This window comes from Rhineura floridana, chromosome 3 (genome assembly GCF_030035675.1).
Source record: "Rhineura floridana isolate rRhiFlo1 chromosome 3, rRhiFlo1.hap2, whole genome shotgun sequence".
NCBI lineage: Eukaryota > Metazoa > Chordata > Lepidosauria > Squamata > Rhineuridae > Rhineura > Rhineura floridana.
The window spans coordinates 135,620,967-135,635,280 of record NC_084482.1 but is presented as its reverse complement, the minus strand read 5'-3'; the positions used below and the strand labels follow the sequence as shown (position 1 = coordinate 135,635,280).

The window sequence follows — 14,314 nt, the reverse complement described above, 5'->3', positions numbered from 1 at the left end:
TATGCTGGAAGTGCTCAGCGAATTCATTGCAGCGGGCCACCGAAGTATCTGCAGTGTCCTGAGGGCCAAGAAAAAGAAGCCCTCGGACAACTCTAAACAGCTCCGCTGGGCGGGAGAGAGATGCCTTAATAGTAGCGGCGAAATATAATTTTTTCGCCGCCCTCACCGCTCCTACATACTGCTTGGTGAAAGCACAAACCAGCGTATAATTTGCCTATCTCTAAAGATTTTCTTCCTTTCAACTTCATATCAAGGACATAAATATCTTCAGGGACTAAAATAAGGAGGTATGTTTCTATAAGCACTGTTATGCATCCAATTTTGGCCCAATGAAACTGAGCTTGTCCAATGAAAAACACACACTAGCAGAAGGATATAAGGGGCAAGAGAGACATGAAGAGGAACAAAAGCATCTTGCAATTTTCCCCTTACCTTAAATATTTTTAAGTTATTCTGTGCCTCCTGTAATAAACTTCTCAAGGCAAAGTGCATTCGCTGTTTATTTCTAAAAGGAAAACCACATTGGAATATTTAAAATGAAGAAATGTGACCAAGCAAACACTAAAATATTTTTGCTCCAGCTAGTCTAGGCTCATTTTACCTTCCAACTTTAATCCTCAAGAAACTTCCTTGTTATGCTGCTGCTTCAGCAAAGTCTTTTCAAAGCCACCCTTACTTTAACTGTCATTGCCATTACCACATTACTTGCCCCTTTTATATCCGTGTTAGAGCAGCTCTTCTGAAAACCAACCTTGGGTTTCATACAGTACCCATAACACTACCCATAACAAATCATGAAAGGTAGCAGTAAATATGCAGTAGTAACAATAAAAACCGTAACACACCATTCTCTTACCCTGAGAAGAGATCTAGAGGACAATATTTACTTTGTCGTTTCCACTTTCCTTTTGCTACCTGTGAAAACACAATATGTATGAGTACAAGGGAAGGTGCCAATTATGCATTCACATATTTCTAGAGAGCATTTGTGACAAACTCATGTCATTCCCAAAACCTTAGGATATCAAGTATGTAAGTATGTCATGTTATTTCAACTGGATGAGGCCGAAATTTCCTTTGTCATGAAAAATCTCCCATTAAAAACATTTGATCAGCCAGCTGTTACTTACATATTGTTTCCTGTAACAAAAGCATGAAATGTAGAATAATTTTACAACTATAGAAAATCCCATGAAGCTAAAAAAGGATAGATTAGATTTTTTGTGGCTGCATGTACTTAGGGAGATTCTCCTCCAAATGTAAATGTTTGTCACTGAAAAACTTAATAGGTGCTAATAATAAAAAATTAAAAAGTAATGGAGGAGCAGATGAAGTTACACTTATGCTTTTTTTATAAAGATAGTTTCTCGGAGTTTTCCCATTTATTTTTTGTCATAATTGCATTTACATAAGGGCTAATCAGATAAATTATCCCCCCAAAAATCTCTGTTAAAATAGTTTCCCATAAGGAATAGATAAAGCAGTTAATATGCAGGTGCTAGCCTTCTGAAAGCATATTTCACTAAAACAAGGAACAGGCACAATTTCAGTCATTTTTGTGACTGAACAATTTAGTGGATTGCACCCAAGATGGAGCGCTAGTGTATTTTTTTAATTAGTAGAACAGCTATGATAAAATTATCTAGTAGATAAAACATTTACCTTCAGATGTTGATGCATGCAGTAACGGCACACTCTGTGTTTTATCTCCTGTGAAACATGGCAGGAGAAAGGGAGGAAGCCACATTTGGGCTGCAGAAATAAATATGTAAATATATTTAAATTATAAGCAGACTTCCATCTTTTAGTTAGAAGGCAGTGTAGAAAAAACTCTTGTCTAAAATGACCTTCAAAGTCGCCTTCTCCCTGGATCTAGCTTTTCCCCATAAAGTAGTGTTGGAAGAACAGTAAATATTTTCACCATCACCACCCCAGACACAGTACTGCCCCTAGGCACCGGGAAGCGGGGCAGTTGCCCTGGGCCCCACGCTTGGCGATCTGCATATTATATCCCACTTTGCCCAAATTCAAGCCTCCAGCCCTTGCTGGAAACCCTGAAGGACACTGCTGCCGCACCTGGAGTGCTGACCAACGCGCTGCTGACCCTCTCGGCGTTCCTGAATCTGGCACCTGCGCGGTGCTGCCGCAGCTCAGCACCTACACAGTTGCGGCATCTGGCATTCTGAGGGAAGAGAAACTGCAGACCCAGCTGTTGTTGTCGCTGCCGCCGTGAGAAGCGCATCCTCTTCCCTCCCCTTTCCCCGTTCCCAGTCTCCCCTCAGAGAGAAGGAAGAAGGAGCAGGCAGCACTGTCCAGTAAGGACCGAGTGGGGGCCCGAGTGGGGGAAGGGAACAGAACCCACCCCGACCTCCCTCCAAGCCGGGCTTAAGCAGAGGGGGGTCGTTGTGTTGCTCGCCGCCGCCCAGGCAGGTGTTCTAACCACTGAGATAAATAACCAAGTAAAAAAGCTGACATGGGAAGCTGCCTTATCCCAAGTCAGACCTCTGGTCCATCTGGCTTATTTTTGTCTACCCTGACTGGCATCGGCTCCCTCAGGAGTTCATCCTCAAAGCTGTTGTTGTTGTTGTTAATACTACGGTAGCTAGACCAGCCTCCCTGAGCCTGATGCTGATTGCTGCCCTGGCCTCCTGCTGGGAGGAAGGGCGGGATATAAATTAAATTATAAATAAAAATAAAATAAAATAAATGCTTTCCATATATTGTTGGACTCCCGGGAGCCAGTACTGCAAGCGGCTAAGCATGGCGATGGGAGCTGGAGTCCCAAAAAAATCAAGAGGGCACCAGATTGAGGAAGGCAGAGCTAGACTGTAGCATGTTCATGTGTGGTGGTGGTGATTTTATCATGATCCTTAATCATTTTATGTAGCACACCCTGGGACCATTCTGTGAAAGGTGGGTTATAAGTATAAATAATAAAGAGATGAATAATGAAATAAATCATCATTGTGAAATGCAGTGTAAAGAAATAAAAATGTAGTGCAGTGATCAAGCACCTGCTTTGCATGCAGAAGGTCTTGGGTGCAATCCTTCCCATCTCTGGGTAGGGCTGGGGAGACTTCCTGCCTGAATCCTGGACAGCTGTTGCTGGTCAGTGTGGATGATACAGAAGAAGATGGACCAACAGTCTGACTTGGTGTAAGCAGACTAACATGGATAGAAATAGTAGAAACCTAAAGCAGGTTTGACTCAGCTGTAAGTCCCATTTACCTCAGTGGGGCTTATGTGTGTTTAGAACTGCATCGGTGATGTGTTTTTACCCTACAACTGCTTTTAAATCTGTTTCAATTTTGAAAAAATGTTTCAGTTTAATGTCTTACTTTAGAAATTTATGAGCTGCTTTTGCACATTCATCTGAAAAAGTGGGATATAAATTATATAAATACTAGAGGCCTATTCCCTGAAGTGAAGGTAATCATATTTGTATTTAACAGGTTGTTAGCCTCATATGTAAATATATAAATATTATAATTGCATATATTCGTAAATAAAATCTCTCTCTCTCTCTCTCAATATATATATAACCAACACAACATGTGGTAATTCACTGACAGACGCCCACAAATAATTACCTCCAAAGCAATTCACATTCACAAGTTCCAGGTCAGCATTGTTGTGTTCAAATTGAAACCCCTGTGTTAATAAAACTATAATTCACTGGTCTTACCTAAACCAGCTTAGGCTTCATGAGAAATAGAACCAGAGTGACATTTATCTGACTTTCGGTATAAAATGTAGATTTATTTCCTTGTGACCTGACCCTTACCAACATTCCAGTGGCTCACATAATAAAAGCCGGATTACGCTGGAGACTCCCCTACTATGCATTTCATACCGTATATATGCTTATGGCTTTGCTTATTACTGTCAAAATGTTTCACACAGAAATGTCAAAGACTGCTTTATTGTCCCTCATAGCTCTCGAGTTGTATCCCTCCCTTTTGATATGCAAGACGAAATGATACCATGTCTGTGTTTAAGTTAGAGGGCGCCCGGTTGCAATTGAACCTCCTCTTCCCATGCGCCTTTGTCCGTTCCTGCATAGTGCTTATCTCAAGGACATGTGAAATATGTAGACAAGTTGACAGTGCAATGTTTCCACTTTTGTTCTTCTCCTGTACCCCTTTTTTGTTTCTCACATACGTCCTAAAGCTAGGGCAGTTAGCAATTGTTTCTTTATGTTTTATGACGTGAACATGATACTGTAAATTTCGGGGTAAACCTATATAAACCCCCATCTATCAATAAACGCGGTTCCCATGCTCACCTGCTTTGGCTTGTAAGTATTGGGTCCCCTTTGCAAAGGCTTTGTTTTGTGTTGTTTGATCTCTGATAGTGGGTTCATTTTTACTCAGCTCCGCACTCTCCCGGGGTGTAATAAGTGAGCTGGGGTAACAGGACAGCTTGCGTGTTGGGTTTGGATCTAACAATTGGGGGCAAGTCCGGGATCCCTTGTGCGGACCCCCTTTTTGCCATTGCACCCCTTAAATTGATAACAGGCGCCACGAGGATTTCCTCGGTTATCAACGCGAGCGGGCGGCTTTGACAGTTCGGGGATAAAGCACAGTTGAGGAAAAACCCGCTATCAGACGTCATGGGAAATACAGAGGGTGTGCCGGTCAAGGACAGCCCTTTGGGAATTATGTGCATGCTGTGGCAAGAGGAAGAGTTGCCAGTGAGGAGGAGAGGTTTAAAAAAGAAAAAAATGATACAGCTCTGTGAGGAGGAATGGCCGCGGATGACTGCAGTATCGGTGCCGGGTGAACGGTTGCCGAGGGATGGGTCCTTTGAAACCGTTCCGTTGTTGGGATTGCGGAGACGGATTGGGGATACCCACCCAGACCAATTGGAATTTTGGCTCCTATGGAAAATAGGGTCACAAAAATGGGACAGTCTTACTTTGATGGCAATAAGAACTCTGTCCATTGAGGAACCCCCTCCTTCTTATTTTAATGACAATACGTCAAGTAAAAGAACGGTCCTGAGCCGATCTATAATACCTTCTGCTCCGGATCCGCTCCCAGCTCCCGGGAGCAGAAATCCCACTCCGGAGAAGAGGTTTCTTTCATGTGTGTCGGATGATGACACAGATGAAAGGGAAGAGGAGAAGGGTGCCTCAGGGGGTATGGACACGCGCCAGCGAACAAAAGAAAAGAAAAGGCAGGAGGCAGAAGCGTTAGAGATGCCATTACTTGTACATGATCAGCCGTACGTAGATGCCCGAGGGGGCATCCAGCGTACCGAAGTAGTTGAGCTAAAGAGCTGGTTGGAATGGGATTTAAAGGAATGGAGTAGGATGGCTGGAACTTTTGGTGAGCAGCCAAGGAGAATTAGAGAGTTGTTGGGCAGGTTGTTCGAAAGCCACAATCCGACATACTCGGATGTGGAACATTTGCTGAGAAGGGTTCTGACAGGTGAAGAACGTAGCAGGTTGTGGACGTTGGAGACTGCATGGGCTGCGGAGGTAGCGGGAAATAGAGCTTGGTCGGACCAAGCACGGGTGGCTGCAGCGTGGGTAGCGGGAGACTGGACGCAGCCTCGCCGCGCCCAGCTGCAGACCGACAGGGATAGGCTGTTGACACACTTGGAGCGGATGTCACAGAAACCCCCCAACCAAGCTAAATTCATGGCAATAAAACAAGAAGCCAGTGAACCTCCCAGAAAATTCTGGTCGCGCTTGTTAGAGGGAGCACGTAGCTATACAAATCTGAACCCAGAAAACGTGTTGGATCACCCAACCCTCATTGCCAATTTCGTTCATCAAGCGCAGCCAGCGGTGAGGGATTATTTTCTGAATTTCAGACCCGGATGGGGGGGGGAAGCTGTGACAGTGATATTGGAAGTAGCGGATTTTGTGTGGGATAAGGACAAGGAGAAAAGTAGGAAGAAGGAGAAAAAAGAGGACTTTGAAATGCTGGCTCTTGCTATAAGAGGCCAGCCACCAAATAGAGGATTTCGAGGTAGAGGCAGAGGTTTTCCGAGGGGGCCGAGAGCCGGAAATCAGAGAGGAAGAGGACAAACGAGGAGTCCATGGCAAGGAGATAGGGCTTGTTTTCAGTGCGGAGAGTACACACATTTCAAGAAGGACTGTCCGTGGAGGACAGGGAACGTGCAACACATTTCTAACAACCCTTCTTACCCAGATTTCACAGGTGCGCAAGCGGATTACCCACCTCCACCCCCTCCCGTTGTCCAACAGACGCCGGCTTCATGGGATCAGTACGGAGGGCGCCCAGCACACCAACAATGACTAACTGTGGAAAGGGAGGGGACAGGATCCGGTCTGATGAATCTGATGTCTTTAGCAGGGATGTTTCTTTCTCTCTCTCTCCCAACTCAAGAACCCAGACTGTCCCTAAACGTGCAAGGACAAGCGGTGACCTTTCTGGTAGATACGGGAGCTACATACTCCCTGATTAATGTAGCGCCAGGAAACTGGTTGAGTAAAGAAGTAAAAATGACAATGGGGGTAGATGGAAACCCCACGCCCATGTGCACAACACTACCGTTGCAAGTTAAATACAATGATAAAATGTTTAACCACGTTTTTCTCTACTCTGTTTCTTGTCCCATTTCCTTAATGGGACGTGACATGTTGTGTAAACTGGAGGCTACCTTAACCTGCACCCCTGAAGGGGTGGGCTTGCTGATGAGTGTATTAGGGGTGCCTGCGGGTAATACACTTAGACACAAACATGCAGGAGACGGTTTACCGGGAGACCTTGCTGACCTGCCATCTGACTTGTGGGGCACGGAAGATACAGACGTGGGACTATTGCGATCAGTAAGCCCCGTTCGAATTCAGGTAAAGCCATCCCTCCCGCCACCAAACGTTGCCCAGTACCCTCTGTCATTAGAAGCAAGAGAAGGCATACGCCCCATAATAGAAGGCTTCATTGCAAAAGGAGTTATCCGGCCGCAGCGGACCCCCTGCAACACGCCAATACTACCAATAAAGAAACCTCCAAAGAAACCCGGAGATCCAGTCCGGTGGAGGTTTTGCCAAGACTTGAGGGCGGTAAACAGGTATGTGATCCCTTTGCACACTGTTGTTCCAGATCCAATAACAATTATCAGTCAGATTCCATGGGACGCGAAGTGGTTTACCGTGATTGATCTCAAAAATGCCTTTTTTAGCATTCCTCTCCACCCAGATTCGCAATATCTGTTCGGACTCGAATGGGACCAGCGCTCTTTCGTTTGGACCCGAATCCCACAGGGATACCGCGATAGTCCCGGGGTGTTTAGCCAATGCCTGAGGGACGATCTCGAAGGGTTCACCCCAAAAAGAGGTTCCGTGCTTGTTCTGTACGTTGATGATATTTTGATTACCAATGAGCACCAGGGGGCGCTGCGAGAAGACGGTAAGGCTTTTCTGTTATACTTGCATTCAAGGGGTCACAAAATAGACCCGAAGAAGATCCAGTGGCTATCAGAAAGAGTCAAATACTTGGGGTTTATCTTAACGCCAGAGGGGCGACAAATGGACCCGGGGCGTATTTCTACCATACAAAACTGCCCCCTTCCAAGAACAAAAAGGCAGTTAAGAGGGTTTCTGGGACTGATTGGGTTCTGTAGACCGTGGCTGCCATCATGTGGAGAATTGAGCAAGCCACTATATGCGCTTACTGCAAGCAAGGCTCCTGATCTGATACAATGGAGCCGGGACAACGAGAAGGCGTTTGAATTATTAAAGCAAAGCGTAGCCACGTCCATGTCCCTGAAACCGCCAAATTATGGGAAACCTTTTAATCTGTTTGTACATGAGAGATGTGGGGTGGCCAGTGGAGTTCTGACACAATTATACGGTCCCAGCCATTTCCCAGTGGCATTTTACTCTCAACAGATTGACAATGTAGCTCGTGGGACCCCCACATGCACGCGCACACTGACTGCGGCAGCCTTGCTGCTAACCAAAGTGAAAGGACTGACCCTCGGACACTCCACCACTGTATGGACCTCCCATGCCCTTTCGGCTTTGCTGCGAAAGGGTACCACACAGGTGTTTTCAGCACAAAGACAGCAACAGCTGGAAGCAGAGCTGCTAGAGGATCCAAATGTCAGATTTGAACGCTGTGGACCATTAAATCCAGCCACACTCTTACCCGATTTACCCCTGCCCCTCCCAGAGCATGACTGTGTGCAAGTCTTACAATCTACCTTACAGATCAGACCAGACTTGTCTGATGAGCCATTGCCAGAATCGGATATTATACTGTTTACAGATGGCAGCTCCTATTACCAAAATGGGGTAAGATATACAGGATTTGCGATAACAACACAGTGGGAGGTGGTGGAGGCGACAGCCCTCCCAGGACGATGGGGAGCGCAAGCAGCAGAGATTTATGCGCTGGCCAGAGCATGTCAATTGTCAGCAGGTAAGAAAGTGACTATTTTTACCGACAGCAGGTATGCTTTTGGAGTTATACACTGTCACATTCATCTGTGGAAATACAGGGGGTTTACAACTGCAGGGGGCAAGCCTATCCAACACTTGGAGCTTGTGCAAAAACTGTTACAAACTATTCTTGATCCCTTACAGCTAGCAGTGGTGCATTGCAAGGCACATACTAAGGAACAGGACCCAGTGACTTTGGGAAATGCCCTGGCTGACCAGACTGCACGCCACGCAGCATTATTACCTATGAGTATGCCAACTCTGGCACTAGTGACCACTGCTTTTGTCCCGCCTGTATCTGTTTCAATACCCCCACGGGAAGTGAAGCAATGGACTGAACTAGGAGCGATCCTGAAACAACAACTATGGACCATGCCGGACGGCCGAGCGTGTCTACCCAGAGCATTGTATCACGCAGCAGCAAAATGGTTCCATGACCATGGAGGCCATTACGGCATACTTGCCTTATCAGATTCGATCACACGTTTCTGGTATGCCCCTGGAATTCAACCCGTATGCGGCGCAATAGTGAAAGCATGCCACATTTGCCAAGCCAACAGACCAGCTTTACCAAACAGGGCCCCACAAGGGGGTAGACCCGTGCCGGCTGCACCTTTTACTCAGCTCCAAATCGACTTCGTTGATCTCCCTAAGGCGGAAGGAAAGAAACATCTTCTAGTCATGGTATGCCCTCTAACAGCATGGGTAGAGGCATTCCCAACCACAAACGCTACGGCAACAACGGTGGCCAAAATATTACTGAAAGAAGTAATACCGCGGTTCGGAATTCCAGAGGTAATAGACTCAGACCGAGGAACACACTTTACAGGACAGATTTTGACAAAAATTGAAGAAGGTCTGGGAATTAAACATGTGTTCCATACCGCTTACCATCCACAATCATCCGGAGCGACGGAAAGACAGAACCGGGAAATTAAGACAGCGTTGGCTAAGTATACTCAGGAAACAGGCTTAAGGTGGCCTCAGGTACTCCCTCTCGTTCTTTTCCATTTGCGTACCCGCCCTACCCGGGCGTTAGGGCTTTCACCGTTCGAATTAGTGTATGGCAGGCCTCCCACAAAAGGGGGGTGCTTGCCAAATGTGGAGGTTTCACTATTGGGGGGGATCACATAACTGTATCCCAGTATCTTTCTTTGCAGACCAGGCTCCGGGAACTGTGGAAAGCTGCCGGATCCACTAAGACGGTACCCCTTGAGGACCAGGTGCATCCATACAACCCCGGGGACTTTGTTTGGGCAAAGAAATTCGTGAGGGGCGATTCCTTGCAGCCAAGATACACGGGACCACATCAAGTCCTGTTGACTACACAAGCTGCTGTTTTCCTAGAAGGACGAAAGTCGTGGATACATCATTCCCACGTAAAGCCAGCTGTAGTAGCGGCACCGCCACCACCCCAGGTCCCCAAGATACGGTTGCAGAGGAACGAAGAAACCGGCCAGTGGCAGGCGGCACAATTCCCTTTCCAGAACGCGGACATTGAATAAGACATCAACACAGAAATGCTCCAACAAACAGAAAGGATGTCTATTTACTTATGGGGGATGACTGTGTTAGCTCGATATGCCTTACCCCTTTGCTGCCCCCCAAACGTGAAGATATGCAATGATAATGATTATTACTACCTGAAAGACTTTGGACGAACAATCCCAAAAACACGGGATTGCCCAGACCCTTTTCTTTACGATGTAAATCAGATAAAGGGATAGTGAAGGCTGACATAGCGGGACGGTTGTGTCATAAAACAGCCGTTATCTTGCAACATAATTATACTGGCCGCTGGGTAACGCATTGCACCCAGGCTGAAATCGAATGGCCTATTAGACTTGCACTTCGATGCTGGCAATATCGACATATGCCTAATTACGGCTGCCCTCCAGAGGTAGACATAACATCTATAAGTTCAGAATATAACATGCTTACTTTCCAGGTTAAATATGGAACAACCCAGCCCAAGATGGCAGAAAGACCAAAGTTTTGTGTAGGTATTGGAGAACCATCATGTTATGCATGGCTAAAAGATAAACTGGGCGCTCAGAAACCCATACAAGACAAGGTGACACAAGCTACACAAACCAGGAAAACATGGGGCGGGTTCAAACATAGAAACACTAAAAGAGGCGATGGGTGGGACGGAAATACTTTTGTTGCCTTAATGGAAGAAACAGCTCCGGAAAAGGGCACCTGTTATGTTTGTGCACACACCCCACCGCACGGACAGGCGGGAGTCCCCTTGACGGGGGCCCCATTGCCGTTAAATGACTATCTCTCCTTCGCCTCACATTCCAGCTCACAGGAACTAGAAGGGGGGTTGGTTCTTAGTGGGCCCATCGCTAGATCAGTATGCGTAGGCAGCGGAAGCCAGCCAGCGGGAGGGATGTTATGCGATGGCTTAATTTACTCTACAAAACCAGGTAATTGGTCTTTTATAAATGAAACACGAAAAGCAGCGGGTTTAACGTGGCTTTCTATTTGGCAGCATTTGCTACACCTGACTTTTGCGGACCACCATTTAGTACCTTTCCTTACAGATCTAGTGGATCAGCAAACCCCAGCTGGACTCTGGTGGCTTTGTGGGCACTCAGCGGTAAGGAAATTACCAGTAACGGGCTCCTGGACCTGTACTTTGGGAAGAGTAGTTCCAGGACTCCGGGTTTCCTCCACATTGCCTACTCTGCGTCGCCGTAACAAAAGAAGCACAGGGGAGGCAGTGCTGAGAGGTTTCTTTCCACAGTATGGCGCAGCCAAAACATACCAGGAGCTCATAGAATTGTCTCAAGCTTTTGAGCGTTTTATGAATGATTCGGCCATTGCCTTTTCGGATCTCACCAACGAACAAGGGCAAATTAGAACTGTAGTTCTCCAGAACCGGCTCGCTTTGGACTTTTTATTGAGCTCCCACGGGGGGGTCTGTTCGCTGATAGGGAGCGAATGTTGTACCCACATAACAGACAGTAAGGCTGATGTCATAAAACACATTAATGACATCGGAAATATATATCACGAAGTAGAGCACATAGAAAATTTTTCCTTGTTCTCGAGCTTCTCCAATTGGTTTTCAGCCTGGCCCAGTTGGCATAAGATCTTATTTTATATTGTTGTAATAGGTGCCTTGTTAATTTCAGTTTGTTGCTGTGTACAATGTATTCCCAATTTAATGCAACTGGCCTCTGCCTGCCTGAACCGACTCACAGTGTCCCTTTTCAAAAAACCACAGCCAACTTACATGGAATTGGCTTTGAGACCGGCTTGGCAATCCAAACAAGGTGATGCAGCTACCTGAGAGACTAACTAGTCTCTCAGGGCTGAAAGGGGGGATTGTTGTGTTCAAATTGAAACCCCTGTGTTAATAAAACTATAATTCACTGGTCTTACCTAAACCAGCTTAGGCTTCATGAGAAATAGAACCAGAGTGACATTTATCTGACTTTCGGTATAAAATGTAGATTTATTTCCTTGTGACCTGACCCTTACCAACATTCCAGTGGCTCACATAATAAAAGCCGGATTACGCTGGAGACTCCCCTACTATGCATTTCATACCGTATATATGCTTATGGCTTTGCTTATTACTGTCAAAATGTTTCACACAGAAATGTCAAAGACTGCTTTATTGTCCCTCATAGCTCTCGAGTTGTATCCCTCCCTTTTGATATGCAAGACGAAATGATACCATGTCTGTGTTTAAGTTAGAGGGCGCCCGGTTGCAATTGAACCTCCTCTTCCCATGCGCCTTTGTCCGTTCCTGCATAGTGCTTATCTCAAGGACATGTGAAATATGTAGACAAGTTGACAGTGCAATGTTTCCACTTTTGTTCTTCTCCTGTACCCCTTTTTTGTTTCTCACATACGTCCTAAAGCTAGGGCAGTTAGCAATTGTTTCTTTATGTTTTATGACGTGAACATGATACTGTAAATTTCGGGGTAAACCTATATAAACCCCCATCTATCAATAAACGCGGTTCCCATGCTCACCTGCTTTGGCTTGTAAGTATTGGGTCCCCTTTGCAAAGGCTTTGTTTTGTGTTGTTTGATCTCTGATAGTGGGTTCATTTTTACTCAGCTCCGCACTCTCCCGGGGTGTAATAAGTGAGCTGGGGTAACAGGACAGCTTGCGTGTTGGGTTTGGATCTAACAGCATCAAGTTCATAAGGGAAGTTGTAACTTCCACAGGAATTTACATTTGGATGTGGCAACACCCTAATGAATTGCTACTTTTCAACCCAACATTTATAATCATTTGCAGGGAAGGCAAATGTCATGGAATTCTTTGTTTTAAGAAGAGGATTTCATATTAATGGTTAAACAAATCTTTGTATTCAAAACAAATTTTGTATTCAATTTCCCTCTCTCAAACTCAACAGTAACAAAGATGCGAACTCACACCAGTGCTTAAGTGGTTGTTTCTGCTTCTGAGCTCTCTTTCAGGATAATCATATTTCCCATAGGGACATTATGTGGTGTTTATTTTAAGTTATGTGAAAAATTAATTTGTGTTCAAGATTTGCCTTCAACCTTTTACAGGGTTGTACTATTTCATGAGGCAAGGCAAGAGACCTTCAGCTCCTGAGGTGAATATTTGTATCTTCAAATGAGCTCTAGCTGGGCAGGGCCAATCAGGACAGGCCTGCCTCCTTGATACATCTGGGGGTAGCTGGTAAAAACGCCTACATGCTATAAGGGGTGGAGTTTAGTAGAGAAATATTGATTCTACACTTTTCTAAACCACACCCAGGTTGATGTTTACTGATAAATAGGGGAGGTAACTGAGAGGGTTCTGGCGCACTAATTGTAAGTATTCTCGGATGAAGCAGTTAATCTTGACCCATTCCAATCTGGGTTCAGGCCTGGTTATGGGACTGAATCAGCTTTGGTTGCTCTGGTGGATGATCTTTATCGGGAAAAAGATGGTGAGTGCAACCCTGTTATTATTACTTGATTTCTCAGCAGCTTTTCATACCATTGACTATGGTTCTGATCCTATCTCCAGGGTCGTTTTCAGATGATAGCACTGGGTTGTCTTTCAGCCCCTGTCAGTTGTGCTGTATGGTGCCACGGGGTACCAACTTGTCCCCATGCTGTTTAACATCTATACAAAGTTCTTGGGAGCAGTTATCAGGAGATTTGGGGTGAGGTGTCAGCAGCATGCTGATGATACCCAGCTCTATTTCTCTGTAACATCTAAATCGGAAGAGGCCAGTGAGCCCTGGACCACTGCCTGGACTCAGTGGTGGGCTGGATGAGGGCCAATAAACTGAGTCTGAATCCTAGTAAGACGGAGGAGCTGTGGGCTGGTGGTTCCCAAGTTCAGATAATTGGTCAGTTGCCTGCTTTGGATGGGGTCATACTCTCTCTGAAAGAGCAGATTTGTAGTCCGGGGGTGCTCCTGGATCCATCTTTATTGCTAGAGGCCCAGGTGACCTCAATGGCTAGGAGTGCCTTTTATCAGCTGCGGCTGGTAACACAGCTGTAGCCATTTCTGGACAGGAATGGCCTGACCACTGTTGTCCATGCACTGGTAACCTCCAGGCTGGATTACTGTAATGCACTCTATGGGGAACTGCCATTGAGGTTGGTCTGGAAGCTGCAGCTGGTGCAAAATGCGGCAGCAAGACTGGGGGCACAGTACTGCCAATATGTTACCCCACTGCTGAAAGAATTGCACTGGCTGCCCATTAGCTACCAGGCTAAGTTCAAGGTTCCTCTTTTTCATACAAAGCCTTATGCAGCTTGGGACCAAGATACGTGAAAGATCATCTTACCCCTTATATAACCAGTTGATCACTGTGCTCTGCAGGGGATGGCCTCCTGCAGATACCATCTTATCAGGAGGTCCGTTCTGCACAACATAGGAAGCGGACTTTTAGTATTGTGGCACCA

General features: G+C 45.9%; 1 protein-coding gene across 1 annotated transcript in view; it reads right to left on the bottom strand.

The window, feature by feature from the left end:
• IPPK (inositol-pentakisphosphate 2-kinase) overlaps positions 1 to 14,314 on the bottom strand; it is a 77,507-nt gene that overhangs the window by 18,823 nt on the left and 44,370 nt on the right. Inside the window, exons 6-8 of the mRNA XM_061618059.1 lie at positions 1,663 to 1,752; positions 857 to 915; positions 433 to 505 (exon numbers count right to left, since the gene is read on the bottom strand). Coding sequence (XP_061474043.1) covers positions 433 to 505; positions 857 to 915; positions 1,663 to 1,752 — 222 coding nt within the window. The remainder of the gene's footprint in view (positions 1 to 432; positions 506 to 856; positions 916 to 1,662; positions 1,753 to 14,314) is intronic.